The 25,214-nt window shown below is 40.7% G+C and overlaps 1 protein-coding gene across 1 annotated transcript; it reads right to left on the bottom strand.

Moving 5' to 3' along the window:
• Positions 1–17,821: 17,821 nt before the first annotated feature.
• Positions 17,822–25,004, bottom strand: LOC114306550 (protein disulfide isomerase-like 2-3). Its single transcript, XM_028251828.2, has 9 exons — positions 24,627–25,004; positions 22,729–22,887; positions 21,292–21,405; positions 20,352–20,509; positions 19,704–19,803; positions 18,982–19,158; positions 18,729–18,874; positions 18,380–18,526; positions 17,822–18,133 (listed from the first exon to the last, which is right to left on the bottom strand). Exons 1-9 carry the CDS (start codon positions 24,762–24,764, stop codon positions 17,962–17,964), a joined length of 1,311 nt encoding a protein of 436 aa, XP_028107629.2. The 5' UTR covers positions 24,765–25,004; the 3' UTR covers positions 17,822–17,961.
• Positions 25,005–25,214: the final 210 nt, after the last annotated feature.

The raw sequence follows: 25,214 nt of genomic DNA, 5'->3' as shown, positions 1-25,214 counted from the left end.
GAAGGAATTGTAGAGTTTATTGCAAAAATTGAGCCTCTAGACTTGTGATTGGAGACCTAAGGTAGAGATTCTATCCCTTGGTTTATGTATTTAAGTTGTATCTTCATGAATCATGGAAATTTAGTGAGTTAAAGTCTTGAATTGATTCTATATGTTGAATTGAAGCTCATTTCATGCATGCATGCCTATATTGATGAGTTTAAAGTTGTTTTCATGGAAAATTGTCACATGCATGTTCATGTTAATGTTAAGGACCATGAGTTCAGCATGTTTTGGAAAGAATTGGCTCATTTGAGCACGTATTTGAAGCTTTGAATTGGTTTAAATTCATGCATATACATGTTTATCATGTTCTTGAAAGTTTGGTTTGAAATTGAGTTTAATTGAACTACCTTTGGGCTTTGATTTTACAAATTTATCTTTGAAACTTGTTATATTATGAGTTTTGAAGTGTTTTCCAGAAAATTAGGCCAAAAGGATCGAATGTGATGCTTTGAAACTTGTTTTTGAACTTGAGGTTCGAATCTGGAAATTCCAGAATTTGGACTTTTGCTCGAGCAGGATTTCTGGTGCTCGAGCGGGAAAATCGTGTTTCCAGCACTTTACACTGTTTTACAGTCCGCTCGAGCGGGGTATTGTACGCTCGAGCGGGGAGTTATGTCACACGCTCGAGCGGGTATCGAGTGTGATTTTCACACATCCAGTACTTTTACTGTAGCTTGTAGTACGCTCGAGCGTATTTATTTACGCTCGAGCGGAGACCTTTGTCTGCATGTCCGCTCAAGCGGATATGTACACGCTCGAGCGGAACCCCTATTTTCTGAAAATATTTTAAAAGTGCATCTTTGCATTCTCATCCCATCCTAGGCATTCTTAGGCCTAGTCTCAGACATCTTAATGAGGATATTGATGTAGAACCACACCGAGTCAAGATAGGGATTAAGTTTTTTTTTTTTCCCAACTGTGTAGCTTAGTGTGTGTTCACTTTGTAACTGTGTAGGGTTGGCATCCGGAGACGCGTACTAGCTTATCTGTAGCCCAGAACTCTGTGAGTAACAATATTGTAAAGATATGTTCGAAAATAAATATTTTCTGAATGATCAACTAAACTGTTTTCTGAACTGTTTACTGTTAACTGAATGAATGTTTGTCCTCTATTCTGAATTGTATTGTGGCATCCTTAGCAACTACTGTTACTGTTACTACTACTGTTATAGAGATCTCTGTCAGTTCCTATTTTGGAACTTCTGTTCACTGTTATGATGGCCATCATTGACTGTTCAGTCTTTCAAGACCTACTGTTTACTGTACTGTTCTGCTAATGGATGTACCACATATGACTGTTATGACTGAATGACTAATACACTGAATCAATTGACTGTTTTCAATACTGAAAGGATATTCATTCTTAACCTCTTCACGCATTATGTTATTCACTGGGCTTTAGCTCACTGCTCATATATATATGTAGGTGTACAGGCACCGGACCGTTGCTAGAAGTGTCAAGGTAAACTCCAGTTTTGTCAAGCCAACCTTTGTGCCTCCCTTCGAGGTTTCTGATATGTTCAAGCTGAGGCTTGGGGAGTTTTAGATTTCCCCTTTTTGTTTATAATCTGTATAGACTGAATGTTACTATACTGTACTGTTCTAATAGGGATTAAGTCCCTGTCCTGAATGATTGTATACTTTGTACATACTGTTTGGTACTGATTGTATATATATATATGAAAAGTCTTTTTACACACTGACTGTCACAGCTCATTGGGCATTGTCTATTTACTGTTTTGGCTTCTGCCATGCCCTTGTACTCTGTATTATTGTTTGATTGTTAAGAAGGCCTTTGGTAATCATGGATTACTAGCCGGTTACGGTGCTAAACCCATAGGGGCGGGTTTGGGTCGTGACATGTCGCTCGAGTTCCAGCTGACTGGCGAGCAGAAGAAGCTGGAAGATGCTAAAAATGCCTGCACAGTCGCCAATGAGCGGTTTGAATAGGCTATGACCAACAATGAAGATCTGCGCGCCCAGTGGGTCAAAGAAAATGAGGAAGCAGACCTGAAGATCACTAGGCTGGAGAAGGAGCTGGAAGATGAGCGTGCGAAGGCAATGGAGGAGAAGACGAGGTTAGAGAAGGAGTTGGAGGAAGAAAAAACCAAGGCAGCCTCTGAAAGGGCAGCATACCCCGACCTGTACGTCGCAGCAGTGGAGCAGTTCAAGGGGCCTGCTGACTTCCAGATGACAATCGATGCCGCGGTCGCCAGCAACTTGGCAAGAGAGGAGGCTGGAGGGGCTGGCCCGTCGGGAACGACCGCTGGGGGCAGGAGTGAAGATGAAGTAATCCAGAGCTTCCAACGGTCGGACTTCTACAAGCACAAGATGGCTGAGTACTGGGACAGCGGCTGGAAGATGTTTAAACGCAAAGTAGAAGAGCTGTTCCCAGACTTGGACCTCAGCAGTGTAAAGATTGATGAAGACGACGTGGCCCAGACCCCCCTAGACGAGGACGTTGAAGAAGAAGACCTTGTGTCAAGTGAGGAGGAATGACAGAAGTGGACAAAATTGTACTCAGAATTTTGGTTGTTTTGTTTTGTTTTGTTTTTTTTTTTTTTTTGAATTGCTGTAATAAACTTGTGTATAAGTTTGTGAATGAATAAAATTATAAGGTTGTGTTTGTCACACTGCTGTCTTTATGTTTGTGAGTCCGAAATGAATGAGAATGGTTTATTCAAATTAGGCTTGACTTGTAAGGAAAGAGGCTGACTTGTAAAAGTTGATAAGTAAGGAAACAATCTGACTTATAAAGGAAGCATGTAAGAATGTCAAAAAATGTGAAGTTTCAAATCACGCCGAAAAATGAAGTTGTAAATCGTGTTGTAAGGGTGTTGATATATGAAAAATTAAGTTGGGAAATGAAAGCCAAAAAATGTAAAGAGTGTTGAGTGGTGTAAAAGCATGGACCTAGAATTTGACTAAGTATGGCCACTATGCCACAACCATGAAGTTGGCACAAATGGCCTTAACCGAACTCTTCATTCGTGCTCAGTTTAGGTTAAGCTACGATTAACTGGCTCTTTAAGTAACTCAGTGGCTTTAAGTAACTCAGTCTAGCTGAGCTCTCTATGCTCAGTCTGGCTGGGCTTTTCATGTTCAGTCAGGCTGGGTTCTTCATGCTCAGTCTAGCTGAGGCACTTTTCATGCTCAGTCTAGCTGAGACTTTTTATGCTCAATCTGGCTGAGGCTTTAAGTAACTCGGTCTAGCCGGGGTCTTCGTGCTTAGTCTAGCTGAGGCTTTTCATGCTCAGTCTGGCTGAGGTTTTAAGTAACTCGGTCTGGCTGAGGTCTTCGTGCTCAGTCTGGCTGAGGCTTTAAGTAACTCGGTCTGGCCGGGGTCTTCGTGCTCAGTTTGGCTGAGGCTTTTTATGCTCAGTCTGGCTGAGGCTTTAAGTAACTCGGTCTGGCCGAGGTCTTCGTGCTCAGTCTGGTTGAGGCTTTAAGTAACTCGGTCTGGCCGAGATCTTCATGCTCAGTCTGGCTGAGGCTTTTTATGCTCAGTCTGGCTGAGGTTGCAATCAAAGCGTTATTGGAATACCACATTAATAACTGAGATATAAGCTTGCTGTCATTAAAGTGTAGCCCATTTGATCAGAAATTTACATCATGTGAGAGAAGAATAAGAACATTCAAGTGTGTAGATTGCCCAAAAGAAAATACAATAACTGATCAGTACAAGAATGGAAAATTATTGAAAATAACGCTTCAAGTGTTCGGTGTTCCACGGACAGGGGAGGTCTCGACCTTCCATGTCCTGAAGTCGGTATGTACCCAGACGAGGTCTGGCTTTAACAACGTAAGGTCCTTCCCACTTGGCTGCCAGTTTCCCTTCAGTCGGATTTTTGGTGGCAAGGGTTGCTTCTCGTAAAACAAGGTCCCCCACGGCAAACTCCCTTGGTCGGACTTTACGGTTGTAGTGAGTTTTCATTTTCTGTGGGTATGAGGCCCGTCTGACTGTAGTGGTTTCTCGGAGCTCTTCAATTAGGTCTAGGTCTGCCCGACGCAGCTCTTCAGTTAGTTCTGGATTCGAATATAGAACCCTTGGGGTAGGAAGACCGACTTCCACTAGGATGACCGCCTCAGCGTCGTATGTTAAGCGAAAGGGGGTCTCCCCAATGGGAGTTCGAGCGGTAGTGCGATAGGCCCAGAGTACATTCGGTAGTTCCTCAGCCCAGAGTCCCTTAGCAGCTTCCAACTTGGTTTTGATGATCTTCAGAAGAGAACGGTTGGTGACCACAACTTGACCATTGGCTTGGGGATGACCTGGGGAAGAGAAACATGGCTGGATTTGAAGCTTTGCACAGAATTTCCTGAACTTGGCATTGTCGAATTGTTTGCCGTTGTCGGAGACGATGGCTTGAGGGATGCCAAATCTACATACGATCGACTGCCAAATGAATATGGTTGTGTTCCGCTCGGTAATTGTGGCAAGGGGTTCTACCTCCACCTATTTAGTGAAGTAATCAATGGCGACAATGGCAAATTTGGTTTGGCCTCGGCCAGTGGGTAATGGGCCAACTAGGTCGATCCCCCATTTGGCGAATAGGTAGGTGTAGACATCCCCGAATGCCCCCGGGAGGAACGAGTCCCCCCGTTCCATTCGATATTGGGCTCACTACAGTTCGGATTCTCAATTTGTCACGGTTCTAAACCTGAACCAAAGAGTCCAAATCCGGCAAATCATTTTGAGAAAACAGATTTTGAAAGAAGTGCCAAACATGGACTGCTTTGCCAGATACAGAGTCGCCACCTAAATATTTTATTTTGGGAAAATTTAGGAAACCCTGACTCGCTTGCCTAAGGACACGTGTCCATCATCACCAAAGTTGCCTCGGCTCGGGAACTTGGGTACGATTGGGGAAGGTCACTTCGTGAGCACCCCCGCTCGCCCGATCAAAGATCGGCCTCTACTAACCATGATATCTATTTTTGAAAACATTATGCGTTCTTATTCCGGTTATTAGCCTAGATTTACTATGTGATGCACACAGCATACAAGTATAGACTGGATCGCCTGAATTGGAACAAAACGTTTCATGTTTGTTTGTTTGAAAATGGTTTGATGGTGCTACCCGCAAGTAGGCTAAGACGTGGATTTGCCACCCTCAGGTGGGCTTAGAAAACATGATTTTGCCACTATCTAGTGGGCTTAAAACACACATTTGATGAATTGTTCCAATCCAAATAATCCAACCTTCACCCACAGGCATTCAGGCAGTTATATCACATAAGCATATAGCCTCATGGTAAGCATGCTATTCATGGCAGTCACTCACATGCATGCAAGGATGCTAAAGCATAAAACTTACCGAGTACTCCAAGCCAAAACAGAAGCTAATTAGAAATCCATGCATGATCCTAATTATACAAAAATGCCTAATGCAACACATGCAAAAATGTAACTATAGCAAGCTCAGTTATTCTAGACATGGCATATGAAATGCTACAGCTAACATGTATTCAACTTGGAATGGAAAATACAATGCAGTTAGTATGATGCGCCGAGCCCGGTGCATGCAAAACAGATGAATGAATGCAAACATGCTATCATACTGTATGCTAATTGAAACATGCCCTAATCTAACCATCATAAGCGGGTAAATAAAAGGGAGAAAGACGTGGGGTTAGAAGACATACATCACATACACGCACACTTATTACAACATTACCCTCGCGCAGAGGGTCCGAATAAATAATATACAGTCCCAAATGAATAATTACAGTCCAAATAAGTACAAAACCCTAATTAATTAACAAATTAAATTAGGAAAGCAATTAATTGGCATGCAAGCCAGAGACTGCCTCAAATCTGCTCCGGGTGATGAATGATGCATGCTCGGGTTGCCTTTGTCGGAAAATCCCTTGTGATGCCCCAGTTTGCCTCTGTTTGCAATTGTTCTTGGAATGCGCGCCAAGCTCCGGAAGGCTACCGATTTCTAATTTGCTGCAACAGAGAGCAACAGAAGGGGCATGGCAAAGTATTTTCACATATGTATGCATGACTACTCTTCGGGGAGTGTAGTTCTCGATCCTCGTGCCACCTATCACGCATATCGATGCATGATGGCCGAGGAGTCGAATTGCACGACTCAATATGAAATGAATGCACATATAAACACAACAAGACCTAAACTGCATCATGGATAATCTGAAGTGTCGGTGACTGGAAATTGAGACACGTTCCGTCACTCGAAGTACGAAATGTCCCTCGTTTCCCATGCTCGGGCTAACTCCTATCCCAAGCACAATGCAATATGCATGACATGCATGAATGCAACTAATATACAACCTAGCATGCACAATGCTATGAGACGGCATACACAATGCACGATGTAACAAGGCATACGCAATGCTCTAACATACAACCTAGCATACGCAATGCTATAAAATGAAATGGCATACTCAATGCACAATGGACTTACACCAACATGAGTAGACCTCAGCCACACTCACATTAGTATCCATTGAGATGAAAAATGAGACACTCAAAATGCGTGCCCACGTGCACGCGAACCGAGGATCGACCCTAAGGCACCAAATGCCACTCTAACAAGACATGGCAAGGCATGGAATATGGCATACTAGCATGCAAATTTCAGTGGCCAAATATGATGCAAAACGGCCCCAGAACATGGAAACATGGCACCCGATACATGGAATGAGACCCGAAACATGAAATTAGGTACATGGAATGACCGATGGCTATGCAAAGCATGCATTATTCGAACATGAAGTGTGAAGAAAGAATCAAGACAGTCCCAAAACAAGCATATTTACAGTTTTAAGCAAGACCAAAAAGTGAACAAAAATAGGGCTAAGTTAACATGCAAAAATGGCCCTAAAAAAGAGATAATGAAGCAAGTAGCAGCTTATGGCCCTAAATGGCCAAGAGCCCTTCAAAAGAGTTGAAGAGGGGCTCAAAACATGATACTTTACAGTTTACAACAAGCCACGAAAACAAACACAAGTATGGCTAAACTATTGTGCAAGAAATGGGCCAAGAGGGAGACAAAGAAGCAAGTGATGGTTTCTGGCCTCAAACAGAGGAGGGCCCTTCAACAAAGTTGAAGAGGGGCCCAAAACATGGTATTTTACAGTTAGTGACCAAACCCAAAACAGTGCACATGCAAGCTTAAAATACTATGCAAAATAAGGCCTAAAAAGAGGTTTAAACACAAAGAGCAAAAAGGGAACTTCAAACAGAAAAGGTCCCTTGATCAAACATGAAGAGGGGGTCAAAATAAGGCTATTTACAGTTCGGACCAGAGCCCAAAAATACAAGCACAAGGGGCTAACAAAACATGCAAAAATAAGGCCAAAAGGGGGATAAAGAGGCAAGTGACAAAAGGAAGCCTCAAACAGTGAAGAGCCATTCAATAATGTTGAAGAAGGGCTCAAAATAAGCCACTTTACAATTTATAACCAAGCTCAAAACAGTTTACAAATAGGCCTAAAATACTATGCAAGAAAGAGACATACAATAGAGGTAAAGAAGCAAGTGGTAGCTAGAGACCTTAAACATGGAAGGACCCTAAAAAAAACATGAAAAAGACTTCAAAATAATGCTATTTTCAGTTAGGGTCGGAGCCCAAATATGCAAACAAGTATGGCTAATATATTGAGCAAAATAAGGCAAGGAAGAGGGAGGAGAAGACTTACCCTTGAAGACCAAATCTTTGACAACTCTTGGACCAAGTTTGGTGGCCCCTTAGCTCTGGAAAACAGCTCCAAGTGGCTGGAATGGATGGTGGTAGTAAGGTGCTAGGTAGTGGTGTAGAAATGATGTAGGGTTTGGGAGGTTTTGAGAGTTGGAGTGTAGAGAGAGAGAGATACCATGTAGGAGCTCCTAACCAAAATTTCTAACCTTACAAACACAGCTGGGGGGCCTGGATATATAAGAAAAAGTGTGGAAAAAAATGGGGGGAAATGGATTTCAAATTTCTCCCCAAAAGTGCAGCCCCCCGGATACACAATCTGAGGGGAAACAGAATACATATTTGTAATGTACCAGGGGTGGGGAGCAAGGCCGGCCTGGTATTGAAGTTGCAGGTGGCCGGCCGGCCCTCCCCATGGCCGGCCGGCCAAGGGTCAAAAGGCTCAAGAAGTATTAGTGGTCGGCCACCCCAAATTGGTGGCCTCCCATGTGTGCACAACACAACCATGTGGTCAAAAACTGGAGAAAATAAACCAAGAGAGAGAAAAGCCCACTTATTGGAGGGGTTCAAAAGGGTAAAACACAATTACTGGCCGGCCATGTGATATTGGTGCCCTCCCAGGTGTGTACAACACAAATATGTGGTTTAGGGCTGGAAAAAATGGCCTTAAAGTGGTCAACATTGGCTTTCAAGTGAGAAAAACGGGCGACAGAGGGCGATGGAGGAATAAAACTGGTTGTCAGAACAATTACTGTCCTCCCACTCTTCTACGACCTTCTTAGCAGTGAAAATAAGGTCTCCACCAAAAATGAGCCCAAACCGATGCAAAATGAAGGTTCGGGGGCCGAAACGCGCAACCCGAGGCCCCGAAAACTGACTGTTAGGCACCAGAAGTGGTGTTCGACCACGAAGTTGGTCTCTCAAGCCACAGTGTCCCTCAAAAGGGAGCAAATAAGATGCATGCCAAAAACCGAAGCAAACGGAGGTGGTGAAGCGGTCCCGAACCGAGGCACACGGCCAACGGCTCCGAAAAATCGGAAACCGAACTCTAAGTGGGCAAAATGGCCTACAACCATGAAACGTAGCCTACGGCCACTGAGAGATGATCTACGAGACCTCTCCCTCCCTTCGGAAAGAGAAAACAGAGAAAATAGAGCCTGGTTCGCAAACCGAGGCAAAGCATGAAAGAGTCCGGAAGTCCGGAGGCGAGGCTCGCAGCCGAGACTCTGAAACTTCTGGACGAGCACAATATGCAACATCACCAAGCGCTCAATCGGTGACGTCTGAATCTTAAGGTCGGTCAAAAATGGGGTGTCTACAGTAGGGACTGCAAAGCGTGATTAATTTTGTAGGAGGAGCATGGGGGATGTTGGCAAAACGCTAGCACTTATCACATTTGAGCACGAAGTCTGTTGCATCCCGATTAAGAGTAGGCCAGAAATAACCAGTGCGAAGTATTTTGTGGGCTAGAGACCGGGCGCCCGAATGATTACCATAGATACCCTCATGGATTTCCCTCATCATGTAGGTTGCTTGTGCAGGATTGAGGCATCTGAGGTATGGGCGTGAAAAACCACGTTTGTATAAGAGGTCGCCGACAAGAATGTAGTTAGACGACCGAGCCTTGACTTTGGCGGCCTGCTGTTTGTCGGCTGGCAGTTCCCCCGTTGTCAAGAAGAGAGAGATATCGGCCGCCCAAGGGATAGGTTCATTTTAGAGAAAGTAGACTTGCTGTTGGTTTAGGGAAATGGCAGGGTGAGTCAGGTACTCGAGGCGAACACCGTGGCTGAGGTCTGACTAGTCTGTCGAAGCCAACTGAGCCAGTTCATCTGCCTTGGAGTTTGCTGTCCGAATGATGTGCTTGATGTGAAAATTACTGAAGAGGAAAACGAGAGGGAGTGCAATGTCTCTGTAAGCCCGCATTGTGTCGTCCTTGGCATCGAATTCTCCCGTGATTTGGCCGACAATGAGCTGGGAATTGCTGAACACTTGGGTATGGCTGACACCAATGTCTCTGGCTAGGCGGAGACCTGCTATCAATGCCTTATACTCGGCCTCATTATTACTTGCATCGAACAAGAAACGGAGAGCACACTTGAAATAACCACCCTTAGGGGCGGTGAGGATAAGACCAGCCCCGCTGCCTTCTTTGCGGGATGATCCGTCGACGTTGAGGGTCCAAGAGTGGGGGTCTTCTGGCTTGGTTGGGGGTGGTGGAGGCGGATGAGCTGTGATTGGAGTAGGATTAGTGAATTTCAGGATGAAATCTATAACAGCCTGCCTCTTAACTGCTGTCCGAGGCCGGTAGGAGATGTCAAACTGGCTGAGTTCGACCAACCACTGCATAAACCTACCAGAAAGCTCTGGTTATTGCATTATCTTTTTCAATGGTTGGTCGGTGAGGACCACAATGGAATGGGCTTGAAAGTAAGGACGGAGCCGTCTGGAGGCGGTGACCAAGGCCAAGGACATTTTTTCTATAATGGTTAATTCTGTTCCGCTCCCCTAAGAGCCCAACTGATGTAGTAGACTGGCCGTTTGACCGAGCTGTCTTCCCTGATAAGAGCTGCACTGACTGCGGTGTTCGATACGGCTAAATAGAGGAAGAGGGGTTCACCTGTGATTGCCTGAGAAAGGAGGGGGGTTGGCCATGCACTACTTCAACTGTTGAAAAGCCTCTTCGGACTCGGCTGTCCACTCAAAAGTTTGCCGAAGCATTTTGAAGAAGGGGAGGCACTTATCTGTTGCGCGTAAAATGAAGCGGTTGAGGGCGGCAACTCTGCCAGTAAGTCTCTGAACCTCCTTAACCGTTCTGGGAGACTGCATTTCAATCAAGGCCTTGATCTTTTCAGGATTAGCTTCAATGCCCCGCTAACTGACCATGAAACCCAAGAACTTCCCAGATCCTACGCCGAAGGCGCATTTCTCCGGATTGAGCTTTATTTGGTACTTTCGTAGGGTGGCGAAGGTCTCTCGCAGGTCGGCCAGATGATCTGTGGAGAGCTTACTCTTGACTAGCATATCGTCGACATATACTTCCATATTCCAGCCTATCTGGTAATGGAAGACAACATTGACCAACCATTGGTAGGTGGCCTCAGCATTTTTCAACCCAAATGGCATCACACAGTAATGGTAGGTACCTCGGTCGGTGATGAAGGAGGCGTGTTCCCGATCAGACGGGTGCATCAGAATTTAGTTGTATCCAGAGAAGGCATCCTTGAAGCTGAGCATTTGATGACCGACCGTGGCGTCAACCAGCAGATCTATACGAGGAAGAGGGTAGCGGTCTTTGGGGCAAGCTCGGTTGAGGTCGGAGTAGTCGACACAGAGTTGCCATTTGCCATTGTTCTTACGGACCAGGACCACGTTTGACAACCATCTAGGGTAGTCCACGTTCTTGATGAATTGTGCCTCAAGGAGCTTATCTACCTCTGCAGCTATGAGAGTATTGCGCTCCGGATGAAAGATGCACTGCTTCTGGCAAAAGGGTCGGAAGTGGGGCTCAATGTTAAGGCGATGAGTTATGAAGGAAGGGTCAATACTCGGCATGTCTGAGTGGGTCCAGGCAAATACATCGCTATGTTCGATTAGGAGGGCAGTAAGGTCAGCCTTAGCCTGGGTGGAAAGTTGGCTATCGATCTTGGCAGTTTTTGCTGGGTTGGTGGGATCGATGAGGACCTCAACAAGTTCTTCCACTGGTTTCCCCCTAACCAGCTCGTCCTCGTCTCTGACGTCAAGTCCTTCAATGATCATAGCCTCCTTCAGCTTGACTTCTTTAAGTGAGACGACATAACATTCTCTGGCCACGGTCTGCTCTCCCCTCGCTGTGCCGACCCCAAGATCGGTGGGAAACTTGATAGCAAGGTGGAAGGTGGATGTAATAGCTTAGAAAGAATTGAGGGCAGTGCAGTCAAAGATGATGTTGTAGGCAGAAGGGCAGTCGACAACAAGGAAGGTGAGCAACTTTGTGGTCTGTTGCGGGTACTCGCCAATTGTGATGGGAAGGTCGATGGAGCCGATGGAGGTCATCCGGTCGCCAGTGAAACTAACCAAAGGGGTTTGAAGGGGAGACAAACTTTCTTCCCCGATCTTGAGCTGGCGGAAGCAGTTGAGGAAGATGATGTATGAAGAACTGCCATTGTCGACGAGAACTCGTCTGACCTTGTAGTTGGAGAGGAGGGCCGAGATAACGAGAGGGTCGTCATGAGGGTAACGGACGCCTGTGCAGTCGGCGTCCGTAAAGGTAATGGGCTCAATCCACTATCTGGGCTATTTAGAGGGTCAGTCCAGAGTGGCAACTTCTTTGTCTGGGTCCTGCCTTATCTTTCTGAGTTCTGCCCGCTGAGCCGAGCAGGATGGTCCGCCACAAGCAAGCCCACCGAAAATAACTCTGATTTCTCCAACAGGTGGGGTGGGGTGACCTTGTGCTCGAGGTTGCTGTGGAGGGCGGTCATGACCTTGGTTACATTGTGCTGGTTATCGGGGAGGGGTGCACCTGTGGTTGTTTCTGATGGGTTCAGTCCGTTGTCTCTGCTGAGGGTGAGCTTCCGTGAATCGACTGAGACGACCTTGACGAATCAAGCCTTCGACCTGATCTTTGAGGTTAACACACTCCTCGGTATTATGGCCGTGGTCCTGGTGAAAACGACAATATTTGAACTGGTCTTTCCGATTAGAAGGAGTTTGTGATGGTTGGGGCCATTTTAGGGGGTAGTCACGCTGGATCTGATTGAGGACTTGTTCCATGGGTGAATTGAGGAGTGTGTACCGCTCGAACCGACCGGGCAGTCGGGCTGGTGCCGACTATTCGGCTCGGGGGGGTCGGTCGGTATAATGAGGTGTTTGGTTATTGTACTGGGTGTTTCTGGTTTCTGAATCCTTTCTCTTCTCCCTGGTGGTGGGGTTTTCAATAGTAGGGTCTTGGCGAGCGGCTAGGGAATCTTCTGCGTTCATGTATTTTTGGGCTTTGGAGAGTAGGGTTGCCATAGAGGTCGGGGGATTTTTTGAGAGGGAGAAAAGGAAGTCAGATGACTGTAGACCGGCCATAAAAGCTATAAAGACGACCTTGTCTTCGTTTTCCACTACCTGCAAGGCTTCGGTGTTGAAGCGGGTAACGAAATTGCGCAGCGATTCCCCCTCGGTCTGACGGATGTTGAGGAGTTGGGTCGCCGGACGTCGCTGGCGCTGAGCTCCAATGAAGTGGCTGAGGAAGGAGTCACTGAGGTGCTGGAAAGTGGAGACAGAGTCCGCTGGCAATTGACTAAACCAAAGTCGAGCTGACCCCTTGAGTGTCACTGGGAAAGCCCGACACATGATTTCGTCAGGGAATGCATGGAGGATGATGAGGGTTCTATAGGTCTCCAGGTGGTCGACTGGATCCGTCGTACTGTCAAAAGAGTCGATGGTGGGCATTTTGAACTTGGGGGGTAGAGGCTTGTCCCGGATGGAAGCAACAAATGGTGAGTTAGCTGTGGTGGATGGTTTGTGCTGTATGTTCTGCATGACTCCTTGAAGCTGGAGCTTCATGGCTCGGAGTTCTGCATCCCAGTAAGGGACGTTGTCACCACCAGAAGGGAACGGGGGCTAGATGCTGCTAGCCTCTCCCTTAGGGGTGGGTGCCTAGACCGACTGATATGGGACCCGGAGGGGTAGGTTTATATCTGGGGGAGGTGGTCGCAAACCCTCCAAGTTAGGCGGATGGGGCTGCTGGATAGTGTGGGTCAGGGCTCGTTCCTGGTTTGGCGGAATATCTGAAGGTGGTGGAGGAGGCATAGGAGGGTTTCTTTGGAGTAGGGCATTAATCAAAGCTTGGTTCTGCTCGGCCAAGCGGTTAATGCTGTTGGTGAGCTCGGTAAAGTACTGTGGCGAGTGGTTTGGGTTGGGAGGGTGGGTTTGGTGATCGGGAACATTGGGGTGGAAAGCCATGGATCTAGTTGTGACCATCCGCATTCGCAGGTGGTAAAAAAGGGTTATCGGGAAAGGGCCTCCGGCAACAATGAGCACAATTGGCGCATGGAGTAAGAAATTTCCGACAGACAGCGCCAACTAATGATACAGTTTAACTGATGATATAGTTCGTGATGGTAGAACGGGTCGGACTGATCCATGCTCCTTAAGCCTATGTCCGAATGACCAAGCCCACCTGAAGACCTGCACAAGAGTTCAACGGGGAACGGGGAGTCCCCCAACGAACCCTCTGACGAGCAAGTTAGAGAAAGAGAAGTAGAGTGTAGAGATGGAGTAAAGATAGAAAAGCTTAACCTTCTTCCTGTCTTCGACGTCTGCTTATATCCTCTGGTAATCATTTCGTTGTCCTTTCCGACCTGTCACCTTGACCGAAAGTCTATGCTGTAGCTTACCTTGTTCACCTCCCAACGGAGAGGGGTTATCGCAATAAATGCTGTAAGGGGCCTCATTAATGGCAATGTGCCGTGGCAATAACTTTGCAAATCTTTGTCTGCTAATGTGGCTTGCCCTTCTCTTGCCATGTGTCTTGATGCCATTGGCTCTTATTGTTGTGTGGGACTTCAGCAATGCTGAGCTTTATTAATTGAATTATGTATTGGGTCCTAAGTGGTAGGCTTGGGTTGTTCATAGTGGGCTATAGCATTTGTGCGCCTACCCATGTCAAACCTAATTTTTTGTATCAAAAATTTTCTCAAATAACTCTACAACATAAACAATTTGAATTATCAAAATAAACCTATTGAACCCTAACACCACATCTCCAATATAATCAATTAGAGTTAAACTCAATTCTTTTTTTTTTTTTTCTTTTTTTTGAGGAGGGGGGAGGATTACTTGACAATGGGACACAAAAAAAATTACAAAAACATTAGGGGTGCAAGTGAAAAATTATGGGGTGCAAGTCTCACTCTCCATGTTTGGTATTATTTTTATTTTTATTTTTTATTGGTCTATCCAACTGGTAAATAATTTCCCTTTTTTTTTTCTTAAAAAACCCTCATCTCCGAATCTCGTATGCTTAGACTGTCTTATGTCCTTGCTCTCTCCATGAGATTGTTTAGATTTATAAACTGCTCACTATTGCAGGTAGAAGATTTCATCAAAAACATATGTACAGATTCCTCTTTTGAGTAAAGAATGTATTGAGGAGAATAGAATGTGCCAAGTTTTTAGATGTCATAGAAAACTGATTCATTTTTGGATTTATGAACTAAAAATGTTTTTTAATGACGATATCATCATGCAAAATTATGAGTTTGTAATTCTTTTGATTCAGCTAGATTGCGATACATGATGTTTTCCAAGTGTCGACAACTATCTACTTAGTCCCTAAACTATAAACCATTATTTTGAATATTTTTTTTAGTGAAAAAAATAAATTATTATTTTGAAGATTTTTTTTTTTTTTCATTTTTACCCTACTGTCGTCAAACCACCACTACCAACCGATTGTCGAGAAAGTCAATAGAGGTAGCAGCCATTGACAACTTGTAGCGGTGTTTGTATGAACAGATAGGTAGGTTAAGTAGATAAATAGGTGACAAGTAGACAAATAATAACCTAGATAAATAGACAGATGAGTAAATTAAAAGTAATATGCCCTTTCAAATTTTTTTATCCTTTTATAATCTCAAAAGAATAGAACTTAGAGCATCTGCATTAGACTCTTTAAATTTTTAGTCAAATTAAAGATAAAAAACCTATTTTGCTATTTTAGCTAACCACCCACTGCATCAAACTCTCTATTTTAACTCAATCCTAGTAAATTAATTGTTATTCTTTTTTTTTTATAATTAAATTGATGAGTTATCAATCAAACAATTCTTATGTTTTACAAAAGATAAAACTGAAGGAAATGTAAAAAAATAAAAATAAAAATAAAAATAAATGTCGTTGACCGGTTAACCGGCCGAACATCCGGCGGGACTTCCGGCCAACCGTCCAGTTATACCCAAATCGCGTGTTGTAACGATAAACAGTTGCTCGCTTCATCAGAAGAGTTACTGTAGCAAATTTAACAAAAAGTTAATTTAAAAAAAAATTGTTGAGATTGATGGAGGGAGAATTTGATGATTTATTAGCTATATTTTAACTTTTTGTTATTTTGAAGAAGTTGATGCTGATGCTCTTAAGGCTATTTGTCTAAAAAAATTTAAATTAAAGGGGAAATAATCTAACAGTAATGTCAGGAGAAATTAATTACAAGAAGATGGACAATATTATATATATGAATAATTAAAATTATAATTTTTTTTATTACTATTTTGTAATTAATTTTAACTGACACAGTGTAATTGTCCCTAAATTAAACTTATGACCTTAAATTTGAGCAACACAATAAAATTCTTAATATTTTTTAAAAAAATTATTATTCAGTATAATTTTTTAAAAATAATTACGGATAAATAATAAATTTTATAAATATTATTACCAAAACTATTCATATATGTATAATTATTTTGTGGAACACCCACTGAATTCTAAATTTCCCTTCTTTTTTTTTCACAAATTTTGTGCATATATTTTGATTGGCTTGTTTTGGGATCCACTATATAAGTATATTTTTTATCGTTTTATCTTTTTTATGTCATATTACTTCTCTACTTTTCTCCATATCTTTTCATAAAAAATTAAAAAATATAATTATTTTGTGGAACACCCACTGAATTCTAAATTTCCCTTTTTTATTCTTTTTTATTTTTTTTGCACAAATTTTGTGCATATATTCTAATCGGCTTGGTTTGGAGTACACTATATAAGTGTACTTTTTATCTTTTTATCTTTTTTATGTCACATAACCTCTTTATTTTTTTACATATATTTTCATAAAAAATTTAAAAAAATATACTTATTTAGATTATTCAAAAACAATCCCTAATTCGGTGGTAAAAGAGATTGATGATTCCAATTCGGAATCCGTGTAAACTGGTGCAAGAGGTTGATGTTGATTTGATTACAACAACCAACATTATTTACATTTGTCAAAGGAAAATGTTAAATTGACTTTACCTAAATTCCCTCTTTTTCTCAATTTTTTTGAATTTTTTTTTTTTTTAAATTCTTAAAATATCCCTATCTCGTTGTTGATTTTGAACGGTACTTGTGTTAACGACTACATTGTAAGAAATTGCATACTTTGAAAATTAAAGTAGAACAATTAAAATATAAAAATTAAAGTATAATGGAACGTATTTTTTGAGCAACATTAGTATAATTAACCTAGTTATTTGGTATGACTATCATAATAAATTATCATCACCACAATGAACCCCATAAAAATATGTGGCATGTATTGATACATATATAACAATTTGACAATTATTAATAACCACATATTAGATCATATTTCGCTTACAAAACGGCTAATAAGTATGATTTTGATAATAAACTCTTTATTTTTCAGAATAAATGTGATTCAATCAGATATCAATCTAATTTGTTGTACCAAAGATTTTCTCAAATAACCCTACGATATAAACAATTTGAATTATCAAAATAAACCTATTGAACCCTAACACCGCATCTCCAGTATAATCAATTAGAGTTAAACTCAAACTTTTTTTTTTTTTTTTTTTTGGGGGGGGGGGGGATTACTTAACAATGGGATAGGAAAAAAAAATTACAAAAACATTGGGGGTGCAAGTGAAAAATCATGGGGTGCAAGTTTCACTCTCCATGTTTGGTATTACTTTTATTTTTATTTTATTTTTTTGGTCTATCCAACTGGTAAATAATTTCCCTTTTTTTTCCTTAAAAAACCCTCGTCTCCGAATCTCGTACGCTAAGACTGTCTTATGTCCTTACTCTCTTTCATGAGATTGTTTAGATTTATAAACTGCTCACTATTGCAGGTGGAAGATTTCATCAAAGACATGTACAGATTCCTCTTTTGAGTAAAGAATGTATTGAGGAGAATAGAATGTGCCAAGTTTTTAGATGTCATAGAAAACTGATTCATTTTTGGATTTATGAACTAAAAATGTTTTTTAATGCCGATATCATCATGAAAAATTATGAGTTTGTAATTATTTTGATTCAGCTAGATGGCGATACATGATGTTTTCCAGGTGTCAACAACTTAATAGTGGCGGTTGTACCAATCAGCATTTCAGATTTGAGCCAAACTAAATAGAGAACTGGACAAATTTCTTGTTTGAAAGAAAATGCTTTAAAATTAGAGAAACAAGTCATCTGTAATCACTCGATACTGTGATGTCATGCTTGTAACATCAAAATCATTTCTAACCTAGACTCTCCTCTTTAGCGTTACAATCTTGACCGGTTACTATTCATCCTTGCTCGTAGATTCTTCCCCCATAAGTTCTTCAAGGGAGAACTCGTCTTCTTCAATAATTTGTCCATCTTCACCATCCCATGGCTCAGTCTTCACAATCGAGGGCAAGCTCTCCAGGGGAAGATTACCCTTTCCACCACGTCCAGCTTCTCTCACGAACTCTCTGAGAAACCAAAAGGTGTATTGTTCTCATATTTCATTGATTGATTGTAACATAATTGCATTCAAATGGAAATGAAAATGAAAATGAAATGCATCTAACATACATTATTTGATCAAGCCTATTGTACTACTCATGTTTCCTTCTAACATACATTATTTGATCAAGCCTATTGTACTACTCATGTTTCCTTCTAACATAATTGCATTCAAACGAAAACAAAAACGAAAATGAAAACGAAATACTTACACTATCTGATCACGCTCAAATGCGCTCCGTAGTGGGGCATATGCTCCTTTCTTCACATTGAGGGCTACCAAAGCTGGGTATCCATAACCGCCAACACCCACGTGCTTTTCAAGATCCAGCTGTTTATTAGCAGCAGCCCAAACATAGCTGCAATAATATTAATTCTTAATTTAGTGTCCGTGTGTCTACAAGAACTTTGGAGGTGTATTAAGCATATGATATCTAACAGACACATTTCAGTACTTGAAATCTGAATGAGAATCCTTGAATCCTCATTGCACGAAGGGGATAGAACAAAATTTTTTAAGGTAAGAGAAACTAAGCTAATTGAAGACCCTCGTATTCTTGCCTGTAAGGACTCCTTTTGAACTTCTCTGCTACGGATAACATCATCTCTAGATACTTATTCCTTCCCTCAGCCTTGGAGTCCAAAATGTCAGGGAGGAAAGCAACAAAACAAATGGCAGCCGAACCACACTTCTCTTCCATAATATCCTATATAGAAAGATCAAATCAGGTTCGTAGTTGGCATGTTTCAACAAGTGCGTGCAACCAAAAGAAAAAGAAGAAGAAGAAAGTCTTGGATGGAAAATAAGGCTTACTGGGCCAGTCAACTCAGTCACTTCAGGAGGTGAAACATTTGTTTCGAGCTGCTCTAGAGCAAATGACTCAATTGCTGAGGCAGTTCTAGCACCTTCAAAAGGGAATGGGCTGTCTTTGTCAGCGCCAAACACCAAGATCGTGGGGAATCCTTGCACATTGAACCTGCTCATTAGAGACTGGTAACGCCACCGTATTAGAGCCATGCCATTTGATAAGCACACAAACCAACCCTAATCTTGCTATATTATATTGTCTATCAGATTTTAAATTAGGGGCATTTCAATATCAGTGGAACAGTCTAAAATTTGCACTACACCAAAATCTTTTTGGTGCAAGTCTAAAACACAAGAAAGGACTTGCACCAAACACAAGACAGGCTTGCATCCCATGAAAATCAAAAAAAAGATTCATGCTGTGCTTACTGATTTGGGATTTTCAGTTTAAATTGTGAAGTGCACAAGGGCCAGCTTGTTTTCAAAGCTTACGGGGAAAATTCCATTCCCAACAAAACTGTGCACTGCGCTCTGAAAACCTCGAGCCTTGGCACGAATTATTATAAGGAGTAAGAACAGAAACCGGGACAATTTTGTTGATATTTACAACTCATCTGTATCCATGAAACTAAAGCTATAACAACACCGGCAAAACTTCCAGACAAGTCAGAAATGAAGCAGGATGATAATATATAATATACGAGGTCAAATCAAAATTCAAAACTTACCTTCTCTGCATCACAGTCCACATGACCCAGCTTGACCTTGCCCTTCAAGTTACTTGCAGCCTTCTTCCACTCTGGAGCAAGCTTCTTACAGTGCCCACACCTATAAAAGAACAAATTTAATATATCAATCACAAAAGGAAGGGGCGAAATGCAAGTAAATCAGATTATGTTATGCATATTAAAACACCTACAAATGCAATTGATACCCCGAAAATATAGGGCTTGGCATTCAATTTATCCATGTAACTCCACTCATATTTGCAAGATTATAGTACCAGAGTCTTAAGTTTTGCTTTGACTTGCCAGTGTGTCCTTCCCACCAGCTTGAGCCAAAAACATCATGTGCTCTCCAAACTTTCATTGATTATGGTTTTTCTTCAGATTATAGATGCAATCTCCAAACTTGATTTAGTTGTACAATTCATACTGTTATTCTATATTCAAGGTGATCAATGCTTCCATGCATGACGAAACAAGCAGCATAGGAATCTTTAAAACATAACCCAAAAAAAAAATGTTGAATATTTTTTTAAGCACCACTGTTATGTAGAGATAGTTTAAGAATAACCAATCAACAATTGCTAACTCAAGATCCCCCAAGAGAACAAGATTAGCCAACTGAAGTGACTATTAATGAGCATTACTTACCAAGGTGCAAAGAACTCCACAATCCAAAGTTCTTTACTTTTAAGCACTAATTCATCAAAATTATGTGAATTCAATTCCACTGATGCACTAGGTTCAGATTTCTCACTTGATGCTCCAGTACCTTTTCCATGTAACCGGTCCTTCAGAAGTCCCTTTATCTGCACACAACTGAAATATTTTAGCATGTCACTCCTAATAACACTCAATGGAAGTAGCTAAGGATGATTTCAAAAGAGACTAGTCTGCTTAAACTGTCAACAGTGGGACAAAGAAATATCTATCAAGTTCCCACACTCTCCCTCATGTGGACCCCTCTCATACGCGAGAAGCAGAGATACAGATAGAACAGAGTCTTAATAGACTGACAGCAGGGATTAAAAAATAATGCAATTGAAGTGAACCATGTTAGACAGACATTAGTCCAGAAAGCTTAAGTTGTTAGGGAAGAGCCTTATACGGAACAATATAACCATTAATTGGCTAATCCATATATCCCTCAAATCAAATACTAAGGATTAGAGATGGCAGTATTGCGCAGCCCAATGAAGTACACATGTCCTCAAGCATATTATTATTTGATTTCACTTTGCAACTATGCATAAAGATATCTGGCCCTAATCATACCCCCATTTTACCACAAATGGTTTTTATAAATATTATTCCCAGTTGGTAAGGCTACATACATCTCGTCCTCTCCATACCCCGCTTTAGCAGGAGCCTTGTGCACTGAGTCACCTTTTTTATTCACATAGTTGGTGTATGATACTCAAACAGAACTGTGATATTCAAAAAAAAAAAAATAAGAGAAAAAAAGATTGACCTTTTCTGCCTAAGCTAAATGAAATGACAATAGAACATTTTATGCAACAAAAAGAAAAATACAAAAAGAAAGAAAACAATGCTAAATGGAATTCAAGTACCAACGGGAAATCACAACAACCTGTTGCAGGGCATATTCTGCTATGGGTTTGACATCCCTAGCTCCTTGATAATCTACTGGAGGCTTTCCGGGAACAAACACCTTGATGGTAGGAAAACCCTTAATCCCATATTCCTGCAATAACAAAAGAAAACGCATTAGTACACGTAGATAAATCAGTCATCCAAATATAGATTCCTATAAAACTTCTTTTAAGAAAATGGAAACTTTAGAAAACATAAAAGCTCCAAAAAAGTGAATTTTTCTTTGCATTACTGCCAATCATGGAAGATAAAATGAAATATCATACAAGTTCACACCAGTCCCAAGGACAACTTTTACATCCGACCCATCCTTTCTGACATACATGATAAATGCTTGATTCTTTTAACTACAAGAATTTCTCCCATGGTATATGACACACGATCACATTATTCAGGAATGTATATGACAACTTTGGTAACAGAAAAGGACAACATGGGATGACAAAGCCTACATCTCTCAAATGTCATTACCTTTTCATAAAATCATTACATGATCAAGATGACCACACTACCACCATGAAATTATGGCAAAGCATGCGCAGGACCAAACTCATAGACCCACAGTCAACACTCAACTTGGCACATATATTCAACCAAATTGACAAGTAATATTCTTCAGCTCAACAGGTCATTGGCCAGATTAAAAAGAAGGTATAGAGTCACATTAACTGCCAGTTCACGTCACCTCATAGAGTATCACCTTATTTATGTGGATATAGCTTCTTAATCTTTTTTCTTTTTGTGGAAGCTAATATCCATATTAACTACGCACAAAACAAACCATTGAAAGAATAAGTGATCCACGAAACAATCTATGGAAACAATAAAATCAAATAATGTTTAATTGAAACTCAATTGTAACTTCTTTTTTCTCAACTTTGGAGCAATTTCATACAAAAACAAAAACAAAAACAAAAACAAAAACAAAACAAACAAACTAATACTCAATAATAGAATTTTAAAAAGTAATTTCCCACAGATCATAAACAACACCCTGCGGAAGACAAGCTTTTTAGTTGGAGTGAAAACTACTATTTCACTTGCTCATCAAGAGCTATCATCACCATTACCAAATAAAAACCACTATTACAAAAGCATGCCCATGAGATGGCATCACTTTTAATCAATAGTTTTTATCAGTTTTATCTATAACATTATCAGTTGTAGATTTTCCGCCCAATAATGCCACCAAAATAGCACAACCTTGGCCAATGCTCCACAAATTGAAATATCCACAAATATCATGCAACCACCTTGCCACTTATCCCATCTCCAACGTCTTTACCACCATCATTGTCTCCCCCTTGACCACCACCACAACCATAACAGCGCAAAAAAAAGGGATATAGTTTTATAAATTATAATAAGCATAAAAATTTTAAAAGCAATTGCTATAAGTAGTAATATAGGAAACCTGAGCTAGTGACTGGTGAGCATCAGCATCAAGTGCTGCCACAGTAGCAACACCTTTCAAGGTAGTAGCTGCCTTTTCCCATGTAGGTGTCAGTGCTTGGCAGTGACCACACCAAGGAGCAAAGAACTCAACTAAAACAACCCCATTCGAATTGAGAACCTGCCACCATTCAAGCAAAACACATCATCAGGCCAAAATTGTTAGAAATTTGGACTCCTTTTTATTTTATTTTTAAACATAAGTTAGAAGTACAAGTTAACTGAGGGAACAAAAACAAAAAACTTGGATAAAGCCCAGGCACCTAATTTTTTCTATTTCCTTTTCTGTTGTAGCTGGTGATCAATGTGATACACTAGCAATGGCATGAAATAAAATTAACTTTAAACCCATTAAAATTAACATAAAAAAGGTAAAGAAAAAGGAGAAACAAAGGAAAAGAGATGGAGGCACGGCGATGCACTCTGGCTAGACAAATTTGGCAGGCATTTTGGAGCTTGAATAGGTGCTACAAATCAAATTTTAGATTAAGATACCAACTTAAACACAGAAACCCTTATCTGTAATGGAATTGTTGCCCAAAAAAATAGAGAAATAATAATAACCAAACACCAAGTACTGTTGGAATTGATATTATCATTTCTCTTAATCCGCCAACTAAATTGGTATATAAATTTATTAGAAAAATAAAAGTGCAACTATATATATAAGAGCAATTGTGAATGCTGAGTGGAAAGATTGGCAACTGATTACAAAGGCAAACACACCAAACAATAACATTTGCCTATAGAGTTGCAACAACTACAATATTTTAAGTTCACAGCTTAATCGGGTTAATTTCACTCTTATCCCCTAAACTACAACTTTAATCTATTTAATCCTAAAATTTCTGATTTCAGCTCCTATGATCCAATTAGAGATAATCAGGCCTCGTTTGGGAACAGGCTAATTTAGTAACTTTTTGGCTATTTGGCTAAAATACGAGCTAAAAAAAACTAGTATGTTTGGGATGACTTTTTGGCTTTTTACGAAAAAATGTGCAAAAAGTAGAGAGAAAAGAGAATCTTTCACTTTTTGGTATAGGTTGTTGACTTTTTGGCTAATTTAGTAACTTTTTGACTTTTTGGCTAAAAATGAGGATTCCCAAACGAGGCCAGTCCAAATCAGTAATAGTGGAAACATAATTTGGACAACTTAAATCGAACAAGTAAACACCCATCGTCTTCATCACGCAATATTAGACAACTTGTATCCTACAACCAAACATCCATCTTCTTCTCCATTCTTCATTTCAAAATAATAAATAAAGAAAATGAGTTTTTGGTTGTATGGTTTAAGTAGTTCAAAGTTTGAAATGAGTTTTTTGTCATCAAATTAAACTTTGGATTAATTTCACTTTCTACTCCTGAACTATTGCCAAATTATTACTTAGTTTCTAAACTATTGATTGAGTCTACTAAATCCTAAATTATATAAATTAAAGTTTGCTTAGTCACTCAATTATTTAATTCAAACCTATTTAATCTTAAAAAGATTGGGAAAATAAAATACAAGTACACAAGTATTATAAATTAGTAAAAGATTTACCGAATCAAGATTTTATTTGAGAAAACATTAAATTTCTATTAGCTGAAAACCCCTACTTACTAAAATCTCCAATCGGATCATATTATCTGAAATTGAAAACTTTAATCACTAAATAAATCTAAATCAATAATTTAGAGATGAAAGGGAATAAAAGTGAAATTGACCATAAACAATCAGATCTAAAGTTTCCACGAACAAAGGCAAGAGACACATTGATCAACACTTCGAACATTTTCATAAATTAAGTGGATTTTGGGCCATAGGTATTGAAGTATTGAACTGAGAGAGAGAGAGAGAGAGAATCAGATTTGTACCTTGGACTTGAAGTTAGAGGGGTTTAGCTGAAGCACTGGTGATGATGGTCCGTACAATGCATCTACCCGGGAACTGAGATCGAATATTTGCAAGAAGAACAAAGATAACACGATCAACAATGGTGATGATCGATGCATTCTCTCTCTCTCTCTCCCTCTCCCTCTCTCTAAGAAAATAGTTTTCGTCTCTTCGCGAGTGAATCAAATCGGAGCAGAAACCTCTCGACGCAGACAAGAAAAACCCTTCGCCCAGTTCTCCATTGCTGCAGGACTGAGAGGAGCTACGTGTGTCCACCAATCGGAGCTGTACACGTCATCACCCCATGGAATTTTGGAGAGAGTAGTGATAAGTTTACGGAGAAGAAAAATGAGAGGTCCCAAATTTTCTACAAAATAAATGATTAAATGTCTCACATGCGTGTGGAGTCCACAAAATTGCGGACCCCATATCATGTGAGACATTTAGTCATTTGTTTGGTAGAAAATTTGGTGTCCCTAACATTACCCGACGGAGAATTCTATATTATCGCATCTCCCACGCCACATCTTTTATTCAATTTGAGTAAAAATTTGGGTAAAAATTTTATT

The sequence above is a fragment of the Camellia sinensis genome, chromosome 7 (assembly GCF_055761805.1).
Source record: "Camellia sinensis isolate YWXY chromosome 7, ASM5576180v1, whole genome shotgun sequence".
NCBI lineage: Eukaryota > Viridiplantae > Streptophyta > Magnoliopsida > Ericales > Theaceae > Camellia > Camellia sinensis.
This window is presented reverse-complemented; position numbering and strand designations above follow the sequence as displayed.